The sequence below is a fragment of the Adelges cooleyi genome, unplaced genomic scaffold (assembly GCF_023614345.1).
Source record: "Adelges cooleyi isolate 19-005CV unplaced genomic scaffold, UGA_ACOO_1.1 ACOO_flye_CR_arks_rails_tigmint_CR_PRNA_574, whole genome shotgun sequence".
Lineage (NCBI taxonomy): Eukaryota > Metazoa > Arthropoda > Insecta > Hemiptera > Adelgidae > Adelges > Adelges cooleyi.
Genome location: NW_026096268.1, coordinates 15235752 through 15257290, shown reverse-complemented (window position 1 = coordinate 15257290; position 21539 = coordinate 15235752). Strand labels below are relative to the sequence as shown.

Below are 21539 nucleotides of genomic sequence, written 5' to 3'. Positions count from 1 at the left end.
GTAAGCCACTAAATAATATCAAACTAATTTGTACTTTGCCAGTTAGTGTAAGCCACAGCTTAACCCTACAGTACTTTAAGTAAATATACAATTTTAGTGGTGTAGTTTTTGTTTAAGCCTCTTTACAAAACTTCATCAATTTTCATTGATTTTAATTACATAATGTTCAAATTAAAAAAAAACTTTTGTGTAAATTAATATTTAAACTGAAGTTATCAATCTTCTTATCACTAGTTCGTTATCATAGTGATATTTTTATTCAAGATAACAACGTTGTGATAACAGTTTTCTTTTAACAATACATTTAAAACTCGTTTTTTTTTGTTATAGTTATAGTAATTAAACATTAAAAATATTGTATCCTATGTGTTTTCGGTTTTAGTTTTTTGGGGTTTTTGGGATTCTTTGCTTTGTATATTGCCAATTACAGTAACCAACACTAGTCAACAGCAACAATAGTTATTATTCTGACAAGTCAAGTAGAGTAACCAACGAGTAACTTCACTTTGGAGAGTAAAGTAAGTAGTTATGCCTTCTATATATTTTTACTTTTGCAAGTAGTACATTGAATTATAATTAAACTATTTTAAATTTATTAAAAAAAAAATGGAACGTTTTAGTCCACAAAATCAATAGGCACATGCTATTTTAGTGTCTGCTGTAAAATTTAAGTTTTGAGGGGTAGGTTAGGTATACTATTGTAATATTTATTCATTTATTAAAATAACATACACCGTTCATGATAATTTCGCTAATAACCATTATCAAGTATAGTTATCAACATATTATTATTACTATATGTTATAGCACCAACCATTATTAATTAATAAAAACCGTGACCTTTATTCAGTTAACGACCTGTTATTGGCGAACAAAGTATAATTCGGCCAACGAGTAATAGAATTATTTGCGACAAACTTGATTTCTTAAAAAAAAAAAAAAAATGTATTGCCAATGTTATTATCGTTTTCGATTGAACTATAATTGGTTTTTTATCTATATTATGTACATTGTACACACACAGTGGTAGTACGTCATACAGTTTACACTATAGTTGTTGTTAACCGTGTTGCCATATATTTTATTAATGCGAATAAGTACAATAATATTACCATAGTTGTAAAGTGAATAAACTCATAACAATAGAATTGTTTCAGATGGGAAACAGTTAAAAAAAATGCTAGATTATGCCATATATATAAAAAAATTGACTTGTTTTTTTAAACTATTCTTAAAAAGCGACGATTTACTTGTAAACTATGTTTTCGATTAGCTATACTGTTATGCTATTATATTGTGTTGTTTACATAAAAATTCGATACTTAAAAAGTTGTTTGTGTGTTTTGGCTCATGTTTGTTGCCAAAAGTAAACACAATCATGCTTGCAGTGTAAATAAACATAATATTATTATGTTGCTGTGTAAAAGTTATTTTATATCTTGTATATTATACCCGAGACGGTTCTTGATTTTTAATTACAGTTTTTATCGTTTACTACAATAAATACAAGTAAACCAGAAGTAAGACCAAAAACACAACAAGTCCTTGAGCAGTTAAATGATTGATCATTTTCAAAAGATACAAACACCGTCCACATGAGTGGCAAAAAATCACTCTAAAAAACATTTAAATAATCGAGTTAGTCCACCATCAACACGGCTCAGTCGACTTGTTTCGTTGGAGATAATAATCTAATTTCGGATTTCATCTCTTTGCTGGTGTACCCAAGTCCTAACGATCAGCCATGTTGGCTTTAGGGGCTGCCTGAGGTAATCGAATAACATACAAGACCGTTTTTAATGAACTTAAACGTCGGCGGATACAATCAAAATGGAATTTCGAAGCCGAGCCGGTAAGTAAAGGTCGCTTTATTGATCCGCCAAAGGAGTTTCTCGGATTATGTCAACCCAGACGGTGGTGCTTCTTAAGTCAGACTCTTTGGTCGACATGGGGAAATCGTTAGAACGCGGTCGGTTTAATCTCCCTTATTATCTTTAATTGTCTCCCTTTGACAATATTCTGTGGCAATACCAGTGGATGGCTACAGTAGAATAGTATCTTGGAAAAAAAACACAAAAATAATAAGTGGTAAAAACGTTTTTTCGTGTGGCCACACTGGTTTTCGTCCTACTGTTAACTTCACTATCGCGTACAAGCTAGTAAGTGTATATGTTAGTTTGAATTTTTAGCTACATTTTAGTTAGGTCTTGTTCAATTGAAACGCCAGCTAAATCCTCTCTTCACAGCTACCTTTTAATCCTTCTACATCAATCTCTCTTCTTCTCTCACCTCATTACCCGTTTGCTTCCCCTCTTGTACACATTCATTTGGAATTCTTCCTTTTTCTTTCTAGCTGCTCTACCGGAAACTAATGTGACTAAGAAAAAAAAACGATTAAGGTCTAGGGGTCGAGTGCTCTTCCAGTCAAATGGTTTGTTTAACCTTTTTGGTTTTTTTTTTTTTGAATAGCAGAAATTCTCTAGGAATAAAATAGTCCCGGGGGAAATAAGCCGGTACAGCGTTTTGGCAAAAGTTTAAAGAAATCTTGGAAGCTACTTAGAAAAAAAAACATGTAATAAAAACTATTACCGAGATGTGTATTATGAGATCGAATGAAAATATTATCATACTTGTAGACATAACTGATGAAACTAAAAAAAAATATATATATATATATACAATTCTAAGTGCAAAACCCAAATTGTTTTCCATAAACGCAAACAAGTTCTGATTTTCATATGATGTGTACATATTTTATTCTTATAAATTGGCTAGTAAGAATGTTTAAAAAAAAATATATTTAACCGTTGCTTTATATGCTGTTTAAATACAACACCGTTTCCACCGGTCGAAATCCATAAAAAAAATTATTTAACAAAATAACTATGTAATTAGTTGTTTTTTTTTTTTTAAAGAAAGTCTCCTTTGATGTTAATTTATTCTAATAGCGAGTTCCGACCGAGCCAAAGCCGCTTTTGCCAATGATTAGTTCGGTTAGCAGCGGCTGATGTTAATAATATATGGTTAGCTTTTCAATAGAATACCTATGTACAAAACGATTATCAAAGATGATGGCTTAAGGCAATATCGTTTATTATTATTGCAATAATAACTGTAATGATAATATGTAATACAAGTCTGAGCGCGTTGGTTTATCGTTGTGCAAATACTCTTTCAAGTCAAGTGGGTGTGGCGTAGGTTTAAGCAAATAATATGTATATATTATTAACGTGATCATGTACACGATTAATTTAAATTGAATCTACGTATAAGATTTCAAAGTAAACCATCACCCCCAGTCGATGACTAAATAGAGTCGAGTAGGAGGTAGGTAGAGGAAACCGAAGCAAATATAGTAATTATATTGATTATCTCTTTGGAATATGTTTTTATTTTTAACAAAATTGTAAAAACGACCGGGCAAATTGCTTGTAATACAACACTACGCCCTTGGAAAATTCCAAAAGTCTTACCAAATACACGGTTTGTTAATCCCCTCTAATGCGTAGGCTCAATACGCGGTTAATGACCTAAGCCGAACGCGGCTCGACCGAAATCTGCAAACTTTTTTGATTAAAATTATCATCGTTGTTAATTTATAACAGCGAACAAGTAGTAAGTATTAAAGGTGTCTTGAGATAAAAAGTAAAAAACACTCAAAAGGCGATTGGGGACTCAGGTGTTGTGAATTGAGGAGAAACGTCGCTGATATGTTCTTATTTGATTTATCAAATGGTGATATTGATTCCCCTGAACTCCTGTGTATCTAAGATTGGACTCAAGGCACCAAATTTCGCATATTTTCCCCGAAGATAAGATTAAGATTTGTTAGCTAACCTTGTTGCCAAAAAAAATTCGATTTCTTTTTTCCTTTAGACAATGTTTATATTGTTTAAGTCAATTAGCTATTTGATTTTGGTTTTAGTATGTTTCGAATTGTGTATTATAATCTCATTACTTGTTATTTTTCCACTCTGTTCAATCACTTATTACTCGTTATACTTGAACTGTATTTTTTTTTCCAAAAGGTTCTTATACCCGCCTACAGTAAAAAAAAAAATTGTTTTTTGGTTCTGGAGAGTACATTAAGATAATTGTTTTCATATTTATTGTATTTATTTTATTGATATATTTGTACACAACGACGGGATTGGAGTTCTCCCGTTGCTGTTGAAACTTGAACGGATATAACCGAAAAGGTTCTTTCCGTTTCGATAGGCATCACATAAAAAAAAAAAAGAAGCGAAGTAGAAAGAGTAAACAAATAACAATAGATTCGAAGTCGAAAATCAATATTTTTTGTTTGTACTTGGATTGTATTCAATAAAATTGGAAATTATAAAGAATTAACGCCTTGTTGTTACCGTCTACAGGTATTGTGAAAAGTTTTGAGACCTTTAGGTAAGCACAAAATTCTTACTTTATAAAAGTTTTAACCTATTCTTTTGCATTATTTTTGGTCTTAATATAAAGCAAACGCGTTTGGCCATAAATTACAATAGACAAATGGCCATTTTCAAAGAATACAATATTGTCAATGTCAACTCTAACCAATATAATATTAACCACAGCCAAGTTTGGGGCAACATCCCTTCTTTCAGCTTCAACCCCTATGTGCTGAATGTATGTATGTAATAATTGGCATTCAGATTACAAACTATACAAGTGAAACAGAACTAAAGCCCGACAAGCTTGGAACAGGAATCCTTATAGTGTATTATAATGGCGAGGATATAATATCATAACATGTATGGCGACGTAGAAGCCAACTAGTGGAATATTATAATGATTTGGGCGGTCTAAAATTATAATGGTATGCATAAATTTAACAATTATTATTATTATTCTACAACGATAAACTGTTGTGTGTATTAGTGGTGTTGTAGTAGAATTGCGCGCATATATTGAACTGGGGTTAATTAAAATATCTATTTTAGAGTCGTTTTTTATCTGTTAAACCTCGCACATACATATGTGTTATAATAATAATTGAACATAAAATAATAATAGTGTATGCAGTACAAAGATGTCAAATACACGTGTGGTGTGGGCACATCGACCAAACAGTTTAATAATAATATATAACATGTAATATGCAAAAGTATAAGACTGTTGAACGTATGTAGGCAGGTAGATCAATAGCATTTGCGTTTATTATAAATGGTAGCGCACAATAACAGTATAAAAATATCATTTTAATTGTTATATAATAATGATAAAATTATATTTAAGCGTCATACGAATCTCAAGAAAAGATAACCGATTGGGCAATTTCGTTTGTCTCCGAGTTAACACTCGGATAGATAATAATTAACAACAGTTTCGAGTATTTTTTATTTCACGCATGAATTATATAATTTATTTCGAAGTAATAACGGTCTAGGTCGGTTGTTAAAAGTTTCATTTCGGCTCGCAACAAACGCTAATATTTTACACTTGAAAAACTTCCATCAGAACTCATTATTTTCCAACTACACGGTTGTTCTCGACAATAGTAACTCAAATGCTTATTAAAACCGTCCGACTTGTTGAGAGCAACAATAAAGCAGTGAATTCCCACTCAAAACGCAAATTGATACACTTTAGTTAGTGTACCAAAGTGGAAGCGAATAAACAATATAAATGCCACGAACAGGTTGGTTTGGACAGCAGCATGCTTCATCGATAAGGAAAATAATTGAGGAAAACCCAGTAGTGGGTAGGAGACGTCTTGGGAGACTGCGTTAAAAGAGAGATGCAGAGCCAGTGGAATCAAATAGTCATTGACAGGAAATAGCATATAGGATAGAGATACATGGCAGTGTGTTTATATTTTAGAGGTATGGTTTCGATTGGCCATAATAATGAGAGGAGGAATCAAATGGGAAACCTGCAAGACCGTTGCATTGGGAATCGTTGGGAATTTGCATGCCTAACTTGTTTGTACTCAACCGTCAGCTGTGCGAGTCGGTTGTCTGTATGATATATTAAAAACGCACTTTTCTATGTATCAAGTTACATTGACTTCTTAACCAAGATTCGGAATGGAGTGCATAAAATCATTGTGCCGTCTGTGAACTTTGGGTATTTAAGGCAAATCGGCTAAACCGAACAACTGAGCGCAATAAACGAGGTCTCGCCCTTGCCATTACGTGCAAGGACACCGGCACGAACAGCGTTTTATTAGTATTCCACACAAGTCATGATAGTCGTTTGGATTGTCTGAACCACGAGATACTTACAGCTGACAATGACGTTGGCGGTTTGCCCTTTAGGTTTCCGGCGAGCACGTCGGTCTCATCGCCTCGAAATTACCGAAAAATGAATTTGCAATTTCACCAACAACGCTTTGGCCGAACACCGTTTTCCAACACCGCCGGCCGCCGGTCTCTTTCGGTGGTTTTTGCGACATAACGATTGGAAGGGGGGCCAGTGACGGGAACAAAAATTAATAAAAAAAGATAGGTAATGTAATTTATACTTTATTATTTCACTGTGGACACGGCGGATGTATCCGGTCGATTAGTAACAAAACATAAAACGTGGTCTCTGCAACAGTGAAGACGAGCGAATGGGCGGCGGCGGTAGTCAGCCTAATGAAATTAGCAGCACCCGTTCAAGTGGTCCGGTTATCTGCGCAAAACCCACAGAGATAACGTTGCCGCTATCAGCAGCACCACTCGAACCTACCTGTTTGGAGTCGCAATCGACAGTGACAATATGAGCAGAGATATGCAAAAGTATAACCACCTGAAGACGTACAATTTTGCAGAGGTGCAGCGTTTGTGGCAACTGTCGAAACAATGGCCACAAAAACGAAAGATTGTCTTGGGGGAAAAAACTGATTGATACGACCTGTGTTTTTAAAACAGTCGACTGGAAAATAAATCGGTTACCAGCAAACAAAACAACCCGCGCCCCTAAACAAATATAAACCGCAATCGATACAAGTCGGGTCAACGATACAACACAACCCCGTATGGCCGTATTTATACTACCCGATAGACAGCCGTACTAAGTACTGAAGGGGGAAAAAAATAACTCAAAAATATATTTTCTACTTACCTCCGGGGTTGACGACTCTGTTTTGCGGTGTGTTGTTGCCCGCAGTTCCGGATGATCTCCGAGATCTGCAAAAATATATACATTTACATATAAATAATAACGACACTGCCATTATATATATATTCCGTTAGTAATTTATATTGGTTAGGTTATTTTTCGATTATTATTATTATTAATATTTATCGCCATTGTACAGCTGAATGAATATAGATATGCACCACCGTGTGTCTGGTAAAATATTATAAAACGAGGGTGCGTCATTAATCACACACGGCGCAAACGAGAGAATATAATAATTTAACGTTGAACAAAAAAAAAAAAGGGAAAATAATAAAAAAGCATAATGGATTAGGGTAAATTATTTTAGAGTATACACACCCCTGAAACAATATGAATTTAGAAAAATACCTAATAAACAAACACTTTTGAAAAAAGTTGTTGATTTTATTTTTTTTTAGTAAAATTAATAAGAAGGTAAATGACAGGTCATAAAAATTATAGCAGGAAATAATGAAAAATATGTTTCATAAAGTCATCTTTGGGGGGCAAACAATAGCTGATATAATATTCAGATCCATAAACAGGATTGCCTATTGGTTAGAATGTACACTTTTTAAAGCACACTGTGTTTGCAAAAAAATTCAGTATCGTCGAAGGACATATTGTTATAATTATTATTTTCAAAGTAATAAACTAATGAAAGGCAGATGAAAAGAAAGCCTTTTAATAACTTCCTGGGTAAAAAAAAAAAAAGAAAAAAGGAAACATCCCCTTTTTCTCTGCATCATCATCGTTACTATACGCAATCTTTTTAATTATTTTTCATTCTTTATCTGGGGTTTTTTTTTGCAACTTCCTCTTTTTATTTTTCACACAGTTTCATTTTTGTGTTGTAAGCTGAATATATTTATATATACAAAGGCTGGCGTACAGTGTTCTTTAATGATAATAAAAAAATATATTATCTTAAAACTTACTTTTGCGTGGGCACGTTGGTAAGGCTCAAGAAGTTGTTGCGTACACTTCGCAGGCTTGCCAATATTTGTGCGAACGGTGTTACAATGAGATCTTCGCCGTGGCTAAAAAAATAAACATAAAAAATAGCAATTAAATTATTATTACGATTGAATAATCAAGATTGAAAGAAAAAAAATGTTTCTAAGATATCCACTCTCAAAGCCAGCTGACTATAATAGGTACATTACACTTGGCAAGTCTCAAGTATGTAGTAAGTCTTTATTGCAACTGTCTTTTCAATACAATTTCTGTATTTTTCGAATATATTAAAAAGAAACGAGCCGATTACAAATAAAAAGACAATCTACAAAGAGCTTTGTACACAACGGTGATTTGGATTTTAAGCTGCTGCCTTTGTTTGGTTATTGATTTTTTTTTTTAAGTACACTATCTTTTTGAAACGCATCTTCAATCTTGTGTACGTTGAATTGGATCTCACAAAAAGAGTTCGGCTAAATTATTTAGAGTTCAGACAACAGCCAAAAAAACTGAGGTGTTTAAGCGAACAAGTTAAGATAAATCATGGTAAAAAAAACAACCAATTAAGATTTTATAATAATAATCATAGCACTCTAAAGCAGTTAGTAACCAGCCACATGCGAATCTGTTGAGTAGCTTTAACCTAAACAAATCTAAACGAAACTTAGTGGGATTATTTTGTTCGAGCCCGGAAAATTCCAAAAAAGCTTAACTGAGTCAGGTTTTTGAGAAAAATAAAAAAACACGGTTCTTCTGATAAAAATAAATTAATATCTTGGCTTATTAAGGCACCAGTCCAGCTGCAAGCGTGTCCCTAGTGTACATTAATCCAATTAAGTCCAATAAAACGGTTTTTTTACTTTTATAAATACCGAGTTTTTGGTAAACGGTCTGCTCTTTTTTTTTGGGGGGGGGGGGGGGTTTTGGTTATTTTTCCAACACGGTATCGAGGTCATGCCAGACTTAAGTTCTTAATAGAAACCGGTGTAATAGTGCATGTGTTGTTATATGTGCTATAATAGCCACCGGTTAAGTTTACCAATAACGGTGGTAGGTGCTCAGCGCCATGTGATATGGGTCAGTGATAGGTTTCAATTAGAAGACAATGGGAAATGGAAAATAAAAGTTTCCATTTGCGACCCGAGAAATGGGAAATGGAAAAACTTTTGGCACATAAGGCGATCCGCGCTTACGGCTAAGACGAGTGTAGTCAGTTTATATGAGTGTACTAGGTACAGAGTGCGGCAAGTTGTCTTTGTCACACATTCTATTTACTTTTTCCTTACCCAACCATCACCCTCTGAGTGTTTTTATAAGACTCAAGGAAACGGTTTACCGTAGCCGGAAACGCCAAAGTCCGACGTTATGCGTTTCCGGTTGACAACATACACAAGTTTTTTGTTGTCTTTTTTTTTGGAAAGAAAAAAACGCCACACTAACATAGCTAATCGATAATATCGATCAGTCGCCAAATAAACAACAAATAAAGGTTGTGCTCAATAATAATACTTGGGTCGTAACAACCCCCTTTGTAAAGCGCCTCCATGACTTTGCAAGTGTATATACATAGTATTATTATATATTATGATTCTTCCTAGTGGTAGATACAAGTGGGGGAAATACTTAAAAGGAAGGACTAACTAAATTGATTTTGAAATTGGATTGCAACAGTTCAACGCCGAAGGGGTGGTTTTCTTATTCGGGTAAAACATTACACAAGGGTATTATTATTGTGATTATTCTAATATATTATATTACTATGAAGACAATATACACACATTATAAACGCCCACGTGAAAACGAATGGACTTGAAGGGATAAGTTTAAAAAACTTTTCGCAGAACCATAATAAAAAAAGATACCGCTACCTACGCTTGAGTCGTAAAAAAATAAATACAAAACGTTTTATATAGTCTCTATTTTATTTTTGTACATTCAGTCTTAGGAGACAAATGTTTATAAACATACCCATTTTGTTTTGGTCGTTACAAAAAAAACGTTGAGAGTAACAACATAAATATTATAAGGAAAAGAAAATATATTATTGATGTCGTCTGGAATTGGTCAAATACAATATAAGCTTTAAAACTAATGCTTATTGTACAAGAAATACAACTTTTCTCTCTAAAACAATTGCGACACTTTTTTTTGGACAAGGGCTCAATTCGACTTGTTTTCTTCAAAATGCGTTTTTACTTATAAAAATATATTTTTATTTTATTTCATATTGGCCCAGTATACATACCGGAACATATACTGTAATAAGAAAACATCATTTTATTTTACTACCTATTTAAAGAGTCTAATGAGTGTTATTTTATAAACCAAAGTACATCTGTGATTGTAAAAGTCTTATAAAGCAAAACATCACATTATGATAACTACTTTTAAACGTTGCAATATTCTCAAAGTTAATATTGTTTTCTATAGTTTTAAGCATGTTACTATAATATTGTGCATGATATTGAATGAAAATGTTACATTTCATACACAGAACAAGTGTTTTGTTTTTTTCAACTAATATTATAAACTTTCAATTTTAAAATGTCCGAGGGCAAAGGCCCGATTTTGCAACTTTTAAAAAAATTCCTTAGGCTAAATTAAAATTAAATATTCATATTTTACAAATTAAATCAACCCATAAAATGGTAAATTAAATTATAGTTTTCCTAAAAAAAATGCACCTACATAGAATAGTAGTTTTTTGTATCTCCTGAATAAACCAAAGTAAAAAAGTCCTTTTAAACATATTTTTTATTCACTAACAAATATATATAATAACTATTTAATGGTTTTAATTAAAGTTTTTTTTTTGTATTTACCGTACCGGTTGGGGTAAAAAATACTAAAGATAAACAAACCAAGGGAAAATATTTGTTTACAATTAAGGCCGATTGTTATTTTTCAAAGCTCACTAATAATATTTTAACGTTTTTTTACTGTCGACTTAGGCGATTGTTTTTTTTTTTAGTGTGGCCAACAATATCGTAGTCGAATCGACTAGTTTAATTAACTAATCAATTTCGGCAAAACCGTGTAATTTCGTTTGCAGCGCAATTTTTCGTTACACAATTATTTTATTTTATTTCAAACAACATGTTTTCTACTTTATTCGTACACAAACAAAACGGTGACAGTGAGTAAACGGCTTTAATAAATTATCGTCCATTGTTCTTTCGTTTTGCTTTTTTTCCTCGGTCGCAAAATAATAATAATAAAAATAAATAAATGCCCCAAAAAAGTTATACAACACACAAACAATTTGTTAGAACGTTGAGTGCTCTGTGGTTGTATTTTGCTGTAGTTGTTCTCAATCCCTGTGACATCTTGCAACTAATATTGATGGAGAAGATTCACAACAATGTTTACACACAATCCCCGGTCTGTGTATCAAAGGAAATCCCATTGGGCGCTTTTTAATAGGGAAATCTTTCCAAATGTAATTAATTATTGTTTATACATTTCCAAAGGGACTGTACAAGTCCAAATGCTCGACTAGGTCTTTCCTAGGAATTCCTGTTATCCTTCTAAAGTTTATCAAGTCTGTTGTAAACTTTAACTGCTCCAAATATGTATGTCCCGAGGGTTGTTTCATGGCGTTATACCGAAATAGTAACTACCCCCGGGGGTAGTTAGTGCAGGGGTGAATAGGGATTAACACAGCTCTGGCCTACAACTCAAAGCCTGACCGCAACCACTAAGCATAGACCATACCTAATGGCAACTATTGTCTATTTATGCAAACAATCTTAACGTCGCACAATCTTAATATTGCAGCCAACAAACTCATCACATTTTGGTTGGACGATTAATTGTTAAGCACAAATAAATCTCAAACTAATTGACTTAACCCTTCTTTGGAATAATTTGCGGTACCGTTGTTGAATTTTCAGTATAAAAAAAAATAACCCAATTTCTATTTATAATAATTGGATTGTTCTTCTTGTAGTGTTTTTTATACATTAAACGTTTCTTCTCAAAAAACGATAAAATATAAAATTGTAAATCAAATTGTAAGCAATTAGTGTACACAAAAATACTTGTTCTAAATTATACTTTTACTCGATTAGGTGTAATTAATAATAATTGTAGCAAATTGTATGAAAAATATATTGTGACAGATCGACACTACTGGTTTCGACTTGAGGGTATCTACAGGCTACTTAAAAATATATATACATATATTATACAAATTAAAACTAGCATTGAAACTAGTAAGTAGTGGGCAACTCGAATTGTGTGTATTTTAATTAACAGTAGGTACGTCTTAATTACTATCAAGTTGAATTTAACATACTTAAGTGTTTTTTTATGTTTTAATTTAAAAACTACATGTATTTGTGAAACGCTTCCGGCAGACCGTCACATATTTTTCATACCTAGTACAGCTGATGTAATTAGTGTCTAACGAATAAGAAACGAGTAAGTAGTACAAGTAATGGATACCTATAAAATTATTTTTGATTTATTAAAGCTATATATTTTAGAAAGAAAAAAAAACTACTCATACCTAATTATTATTATTAATGGCTCCGAACCACGTCATGTGTTTGCATAAGTACTAATAGATCTTAAAAACAGTGTTCGACTTGGGTTTGGCTCCAAACTCCTAACCTATAACCGAGTGAGGTTAGGCAACCTACACACTAACCCCTGGCGATTTCTACATGTATTATAATATAAACGCTTAAACTACCTACACAAAAGAGAACAAAAAAAAAAACAGAGATACATACGTCGGGTTTTTCGGTGTGGATCGACCGAAAACAACCATAGATCCAAAACCAAAAAACGACCGGAAAACCTTGGCCAAGTCCGGACTGTGCTTGCGGTAGTTGTCAAGTGCGACTGACTAAGTTGGTAAAAAAAAAAAAAAAGGGAAAACAAAAACATCCGCCAAAAACGTACACGAATCCCATAAGCATTATGCGAGGGCACGTCGCTTGCCTCGTCGGAATGTCTAAGTTAATATATAGGTACACCACACATAATATACACATACCTATATATCATATTATATACATAATAATCAAGAAATGCTAAATTGTGTACATGCCCCGCCAATTGGGATGAAAAATGCAAGTCTAGTTGCGCCTATGGATTTACCACAGCAGTTAGGTTGTGCAGGTTAAGTCGACTATTTCGTTTTTGTCTTAAATTACCAAAATGAAAACAATTGCCGATAATGTTAAAAAAAAAAACATCATCCTTTAAATATATCTTCGAAATAAAACATGTATTGGAAAAAATAAAAAATTTGAAACAATGTAAGTAAGTACAATTATTGCCAATGCACTTGGCGCATTCTGGTGGTGAAAAATTCAACTAAGGAGGCATTTATCTTGGCCACTGAAAATTATACACAGTGGAGTTAATCGGTTTGGCATCTGCACAAAAAAAAAAAATGGTTCAAATAAAAATCGAACCGATTGGGGAATCGACAATTATTATTTTGAATTTTGTTTGTTTTTCAATTATTATTACACTAACAGGGTCTTATTGTCCCCATACGACAAAGAGCGCACCGCTTTGATGATTATAGATTAAAAACTCGGGCCAACGTATTTATTACTAAGTTGCTTTTGTTTTTAAACCATTAAAGACAATGCAAAATTCAATCAGTTCTGCGAAGATCCAAAGTAGGACAAACGATGTGTATTGATCTTATTTTTTCGAACAAAACAAAATTAAACTGCGAAGGCCGTTTTTTAAAAAAAAAAAAAAATATATTTTATTATCAAGTTCAGACCGATTTTCGTTTCAATTCGAACAAGCGAATAACCTATTTTTAATGGAAAACAAAAACGACACAGCGATTTGGCCGTCTAACACATTCACCAATTCTCATTGCGATATTTTGTATCTGCTGGCTGGTTTTAATGCCCTCTTTTTAGAGCCGACACTGGTGTTTTATTGATTTTTTTTTTTTTGTAATTGTCTACCCTATTGGAACGATTTGAATATGTACATCACAGCTATAGTATATTTTATTCATTAACAATGTGTATAAAAAATAAACTGCCACGACACACCAGCAACTTATTATTATTATTGCGGTAATTATAGTTTGTTTTTTATTGGTATACCATTAATTATACCGTTCGACATTTATTATGTTATCGTGTCAACTCAACCCTTATTATTTTAAATTTTATATATTACCTCTTCGTACACGTATTGTATTAGTATTTTGGCCATACAACAAAAATCGTTTAATAATAATAGGCGGTATTGTAGAAAAAAACCTAATCACGGTGCGTTTGCAAACGTCATCCGGTAGGTACAACAGGTTTGATTCAATTGAGAACATATTATTATGAATAATAATAACAACAATAATTACCCGGGCAAAAACGTGCGTAATAAAATCAGTAAAGCAGTCAATCGACAAAATATATATTATATTAGTCTGCGGCGACGATGACTGAATTATTGTAATAATTATGAAACCGGTATCTAGTTGTATTTTTTTTTTTTTTTTAACACTATTACTGAACAGAAAAAAATTGTAAAACCCAATCGTCTGACTACTATATTCAGCCTCGCAAGCTTACCAAAAAAAAAACAATTTATATACTATATTGTAACATACAGGGTGTCTGAAAAAGAATGCTGGGGTTTCTAACGGCTGTAGGTTGTTAAGTATTGGACCTACAGCGCTCTGGTAGGGCTTAAACGAAAGAGGAAGTTGTCGAGTTTCGAATGATTGTCGTTATAGACATTAGTTATCAAGTCCTCCTGTAACTTACTACACAGTGTAGTCAAATAATTTTAGTTGGCAAAAAGTGATCACATTTCAAGCCAATTAAATTCAAAACGCTTACTGTTATGTGTCGCAGCAAATGCACACAATTGAAAGAAGAGTTTTTTTAGAATTTTAATTAAATTACAAAAACATAGTGCTGAGAATATAATTTCGGTTCGGTTGTATTTTACAGGGAAAACGCGTTGCACGTGGCCCGTCAAGTGTTTGCGCTAACCAACGGTATTTCGATAAGCAAAGAAAACTTAAGTACTTAACTCCTTTGCATGTACTTTTGGACGACAAGATTGCGAGATACTTAATCTACTCTGCAACTTAACAGCAGGTGAAAAATGTCTTTATGTATACACCACAAACAGTGTTTTCTTTTTTAGTTGTACAATTTAATCGGTGTAATGCTTATTTTGCTGCCAACCGTGTTTCCTTGGCCAAATTTTAATTGAAAAAAACTATCAAGACAGGTATACTGTGCCTTCACTGAACACTATGTTAATAATAATATAGTTTATTGCATTTATAGAGAAAGAAACATGTACAAAATACAAATGATTGTCTCCACTTGTGAAGGAGACAACAGAGTTCTTAATCTAGTGACTTGTATATTATATTAACAAACTCTATTTCTTTTAACATATTTCAATATTGGTAATTCAGCCAGTCTGGTGGTCTATAAAATCAAAAGCGGTAGTTCCAAGTCACTGTAGTAGGTTGTGGGGTAAGGAATAAATATGATAATATTTACATACATTATAATATCTATATAGTAATGCACGTGCCATTAATAAAAACGTCAACGCATATCGAAGACCATTATTTGTGTGGGAAACTTTCAGACTTTTCATAGATAGTAATAATAATATTTTTTTTATTCGGTCATCTTTTTTTCAGCCCCTCTTTTCAACATCTTAAGCTGTCCGTCACAACTTCCTTTTATCATATCAACTGCACACATACACATTTATTTTCCTTCTATTTTTTTACATCCACCTCCGTCGTCGTCGTCGTCAATTGGTTTTTGCTTTTTTTTTTTTTACAAAAGAGAATCTACCAAACGTCATACACACATTCTCCAAAAAAAAAAAAAAACTTTTGAACGTTAAATGATATTTCCTTTGACGATTCGTCGCAGTGGTAGGTACAAGGAGGGGGGGGGAATATATTACAGGAATGACTAACTAAATTGATTTTGAAATTGGATTTTAATAGTAAAGAGCAGAAAGGGTGGTTTTTTATTCAGGTAAAACATTACAGGTGGTTATTATTATTGTGATTATTCTAAAAAGTTATATTATATTACTATGAAGACAATATGCACACATTATAAATGCCCACCTGAAAACGAATGGACTTCTTGGAGGGATAAGTTTGAAAACTCTTCGCAGAAACATAATAAAAAAAGATACCGCTACCTACGCTTAAGTCGTAAAAAAATATACTCAAAAATAAATACAAAACGTTTTATATAGTCTCTATTTTATTTTTGTACACTCAGCCTTAGGAGACAAACGTTTATAAACATACCCATTTTGTTTTGGTCGTTAGAAAAAAAAAACCGTTGAGAGTACCAACATAAATATTATAAGGAAAAGAAAATATATTATTGATGTCGTCTGGAGTTGGTCAAATACAATATAAGCTTTAAAACTAATGCTTATTGTACAAGAAATACAACTTTTCTTTCTAAAACAATTGCGACACTTTTTTTTGGACAAGGGCTCAATTCGACTTGTTTTCTTCAAAATGCGTTTTTACTTATAAAAATATATTTTTATTTTATTTCATATTGGCCCAGTATACATACCGGAACATATACTGTAATAAGAAAACATCATTTTATTTTACTACCTATTTAAAGAGCCTAATGAGTGTTATTTTATAAACCAAAGTACATCTGTGATTGAAAAAGTCTTACAAAGCAAAACATCACATTGTAATAACTACTTTTAAACGTTTCAATATTCTCAAAGGTAACTTTCGGTCCACGAAATAATTAACAACATCTGATCTGTAATTAATTAATTTCGATTTTAACAATGAAACCGATCAGTGCTTGTGTACGTTTGTTATCGGCTCGTTGTATTGTACTATTGGCAATTAATAATTATTGTCTTTTATATTAATATTTGTTATGATAATATGCATCTCTCGTTTTATTGTTATTCATTTAAAACAAAGTTGTGTTCCAATGTATATGCTCTCGGTTCACTTTGTAGGCCCGTCCAATTAGATTTATCGAATAAAGTTAAAAAAAAAAAAATCGCACATTACAACAAAACGTGTAACAGAAAAATATACATCAACTGTCTCGAATCAAAACTAGTTTTACAATTTTCGATTTAACATCACTAAAATATATCCAATTGTCATTAGACGGGCAAGCAACATAGACCAACGGTTCTAGTTTGACAACTGTTTCTCATGAGAAGTATTGAGGGTCAGATGGACAGGCCAACACTTAACTAGTGTTATACCATAGACTGTATACATGAACTGTATACAGGCGGACGATGCAAAAGTTGGACGACGCACGAGGAAAATAATTAATTTCAGTTGTGAATAGGCCAAAATCACGTGTGCGCGTGCAGACCGACATTTATCATGTTGTTATTATTCGAATAACGTTCCGGCGCAATTTAACAAGACAAATGTTTGCATAGGATCGTTTAACTCGACGGAATGGTGGGATCGATAACATCAGCTGCACACTTGCCGAGAGGAGCGAAGAAAACCGACATGTACCCTTCTGTACATCAAGTAAAAAACCAAATTCAGTGGCAGCCTTTTTGTGAAATAATAATAATATGTGTTATAATAATTCACAGGTCCAGCTGTTGGAATTAATTGTACTTTGGCAGTAATCAATTATCATATTATTTGGATTTTGCGGAAAAGCCCAAATCCTCTAGGGAGTCGTGTCCTACACACGGTTAGGTCGACATTAATGGACAACAGCCGCATAGAGTAATAATATAATACATGTAAACTAATCGCCCGCCAAGTATACGGTAAAGCCCAAAAATTCGGGCCTAAGTACTACGCGTCCAACACGAATGAATTCCGAATCACCAACATTAAGTGTATACTTAACACATTACGAACACCGTTATGTAACCCGGCCGTATAATTTTCTTTTGTTCGCGGCAGGCTTGTGCCCGGCCAACTGTCGTTTATTACAATATCATAACGTATAATATGTAAGCGCGGTATGTTTACTACATTCGCACACGCCATTCGTGTGTGGTGTACAATAACTATTAATATTGGCCGTCGTGTATTAACTGCACAGAATCATAGTGATTATCGGTTATCTCTGGATTTTGTCCGTCTTCACGACCTGCACCAAAGGGGACATTACTACAATAAATTGCCCGTCTGCAGAATGATATGTATAACCTAACCTAACCTAACCTAACCAAACCTAACCAAACCTAACCAAACCTAACCAAACCTAACCTAACCTAACCTAACCTAACCAAACCTACCTACCTAACCAAACCTAACCTAACCAAATCTAACCGTAGATTAAAATATATACTACAGATAAAAACAATGTATATGGAACTCAGCTGGAGGCTGTGACGTGACGTGACGTGACAGCCTTTGTAGCGAGCAATTTCCAACAGGGTAATACATATGGAAAATATAAAACGTTTTGTACGTTTCACAGCTGCTCTGTTGTCGTTGTAGTCGGTCTATTTATGCGTTTCAATTAGTATGTGGTGTGTTTGGCGCGCTCGTGTCACACTCGGACAGTAATAATTAAAACGTAGATTAGAATCGTCACCGACCGGGTCAGATCACACGACAGAATGTGTTTAACGACAAATAAACAGGCGGCGAGTACTATTATAGACGACCTGATCGAGCTCTTCGATTCAATACAGTTCGCCCCAAACGAGCCCAACGTGTGATACTGCTGACGACGGTGATAAAATATTTTATTATATTGACCAATCGTAAAAACGAAAATAAAAAAAAGTCTTTAACGTGTTTTTAATGGCATTAATAAATATCACCGATTCACGGTCATATTATACAAAAAACATACATTTCCCTATTGATCACACACAGTGTTATGCGACGGTACAAACATGCTTAAGAACATTGGTTTATTTATTTATTTTTTTTGGCTTATCGTTTTACGTGACGTGACGTCTTATCTGGTCGATTAAACGCTGATAAATTCAAGCAATAATATATAGGTCATTGCAGGACATTTGTAAATAATAAAAAAAATATATATATATTTAACCAAGACATTCCGTTTATGTTTTTATAAGTCATCGTGATAAGAATATTTTGTAACAACAAGATGTTATACAATAAAAAAAAAAAAAAAAAACGCTGTCCTATAATAAATCTGTTTAGTTATATATATATATATATATAGCAAATCTTAAGCTCAATGCGTAGGTAGGGCGGTGGGTTTTGAAAGCGTTTTGAGTGGGTAACCAAGTTCACCAAGCGGTGGGTTTAAAGTTTAAACACAAACGTTAGAATCACATTAGATCCACCGTCGAAAAGTCAATATATAATAGTTTTATTTGCCGTTGTTGTTGTTGTTGTTGTTGATCAAACGATGATTACCGAATTTCGCTTCTTACATCATATTGTGTGTACGCCTAAGTGGGATTGCTTTGGATTGCTTTGAAAACGGTTAGGTTAATCAACTTTTTGGGCGTGAGCGAGCCGTTAAGTTTCCACGTGGGAAATTCGCGAAAAAAAAAAAGGCCAAATAAATGTAGTATAATAATTCTGTCGAATTCGAAATTAATCTCCGAAAAAATATGCAAAGGTTTTCCCGTTTACACTATAATTGAACGGGAAAACCCGGCGGCCATCCATTTTTGATAGCTGCTTTTTCCATGGATTTTTGATAATTTCATGGAAAGATAACACGGATTTTAAAAGATTTTTTTCAGATTATTATTTTTTCGGTGGACCCCCAAAGGAAGTGGGATTAGACGAGCAGTGCATAAGAGTACAAAAATGTGTATCGATGCGACGACAGCACATAATATAATATTATGTAAACATATCAGACACGTGTAACCCGCGTGCTCAGATAGTACGTGACCATTTTGATTTTTCGTGTGTCGAACACTGAAGAGGCAAATGAATATTTTCCCTGTACATTACAGTGTATTATGTATACATAATACATTCGCTATTCCATATATAATCGTATAGAATATTCTCGGTCGTACGCCGGTTACCCCGACTTAATACAAACACATTATTGGTAATTTCGTTGAAAAGTAAAAAAAAAAAAAAATAATAAGAAGAAAAACACAGTAAAAAAGTTTAAAAAAAAAAACCGCACTATTTATATTCCTCGAAAGCCCCTTTAATTGTTCACACACAATTAGATTAAGAAAGATAAATTTAAGGATTCTGGACAGCTCTATTTTTTCCCAACAATTAGTTTTGCCATAACCAACTAACTGCAAGGGCAAGAAATTAAATTATCATTCAGATTATTATCTCAGCGACGGATTTGTTTAATTTTTTTTCTTCCATTAACAATATCTCATGGAATAATACAAATTTGGGTTTGGTTTTGTATACACACACATATGAATACAACGTGATCAATAAGAATCCGATAAGAAATTAAATATTATGTTTTTTCATACAATGTGATGTCTCGATTTTTCACAATTTTTTTTTTTTTTAATAGTAACACCCAATTAACATACCACATAAAGGCACTTGCAACCGTTGGTTAGTACACCGCCAGTTGGCCGGTAGTATAGCAGTTGATTGATGCTGACAACTAAAACGGTAAAAAAATGGTAGCTCTATGACATTGTTGGTGGATTGCCGTGGGCAAGCATACGGTTATTTTACTTTCACAAACACACACCGGTTGATATTCTATATACACGTATTATATTATACTTGAGCATTAAACTGGATGTATTGTTGTGGAATATATTACACGTGCTACTCAAAGCGTCTCTAAACGGTCTGGATTTTTTGCCAATTTTTTTTTTCTAAAGCTGAGTAATATTCGAAAGGTCAAGTTTTATGCAATTAAAATATTATTACGCTTGCCTTTTCTTATACTAACCTAGTTAGGCCATTGATTGAACAATGATTAATATCATGGACGCGCTCCGCTACCATTTCTCTTGTGTCGTTCGCACACGCTTGCAAATAATAATAATATACATTACAAAACAAACTTGCCGGAAGTTTCCGGTTTTTTTTTTTTTTTTTGAAGTCATCGATTTCACACACTCGACACACACTACTATTGTCCTCTTTTGTCCAGCACTTATACTCGAGTCAAACGGCCCCCCCCCCCCCCAAGAAAACACACAATATGACAATACCGAAAAGCCTTTTACTACGGTGAATAGAAAAACCAGCGAAAATATATCCATAACGTCGCCACTAGTGGTTCTCACTGTACAAAAGGGGACAACAATAATATTATTATGATATAGTATATTATTGGACTTTTTCGAAATCCGTCGACAAGTATATAAAAATTTCATTGTCAAACAGCTAGTGGGAAAACAAAAACAAAAAAATAGCATCTCTGACCCCGTTGTGGACATAATGATGTTTAATTTAATTGAACGCATCAAAACCGCATGCAACAACAACGCTGTACCGACGACGACGATGATGATACAATTATTATTATCATTATTCGACAACAACACAATTATAACATGGCAACCAAAACGATTAATTAGAACGGTTTTCGCACTTGAGCGCCCCTTTG

At 33.3% G+C, this 21539-nt stretch overlaps 1 protein-coding gene across 8 annotated transcripts in view; it reads right to left on the bottom strand.

Annotated features, from left to right (window-relative positions):
- LOC126842641 (cAMP-specific 3',5'-cyclic phosphodiesterase) overlaps positions 1–21539 on the bottom strand; it is a 255397-nt gene that overhangs the window by 8271 nt on the left and 225587 nt on the right. For 7 of the 8 annotated variants that reach the window (XM_050579690.1, XM_050579687.1, XM_050579688.1 and 4 more), the window contains 2 exons: positions 8022–8123; positions 7045–7109 (listed from right to left, as the gene is read on the bottom strand). In XM_050579690.1, coding sequence (XP_050435647.1) covers positions 7045–7109; positions 8022–8123 — 167 coding nt within the window. Of the gene's footprint in view, positions 1–6221; positions 6532–7044; positions 7110–8021; positions 8124–21539 lie in introns of those variants that run through there. The other variant, XM_050579691.1, reaches the window with a different exon arrangement.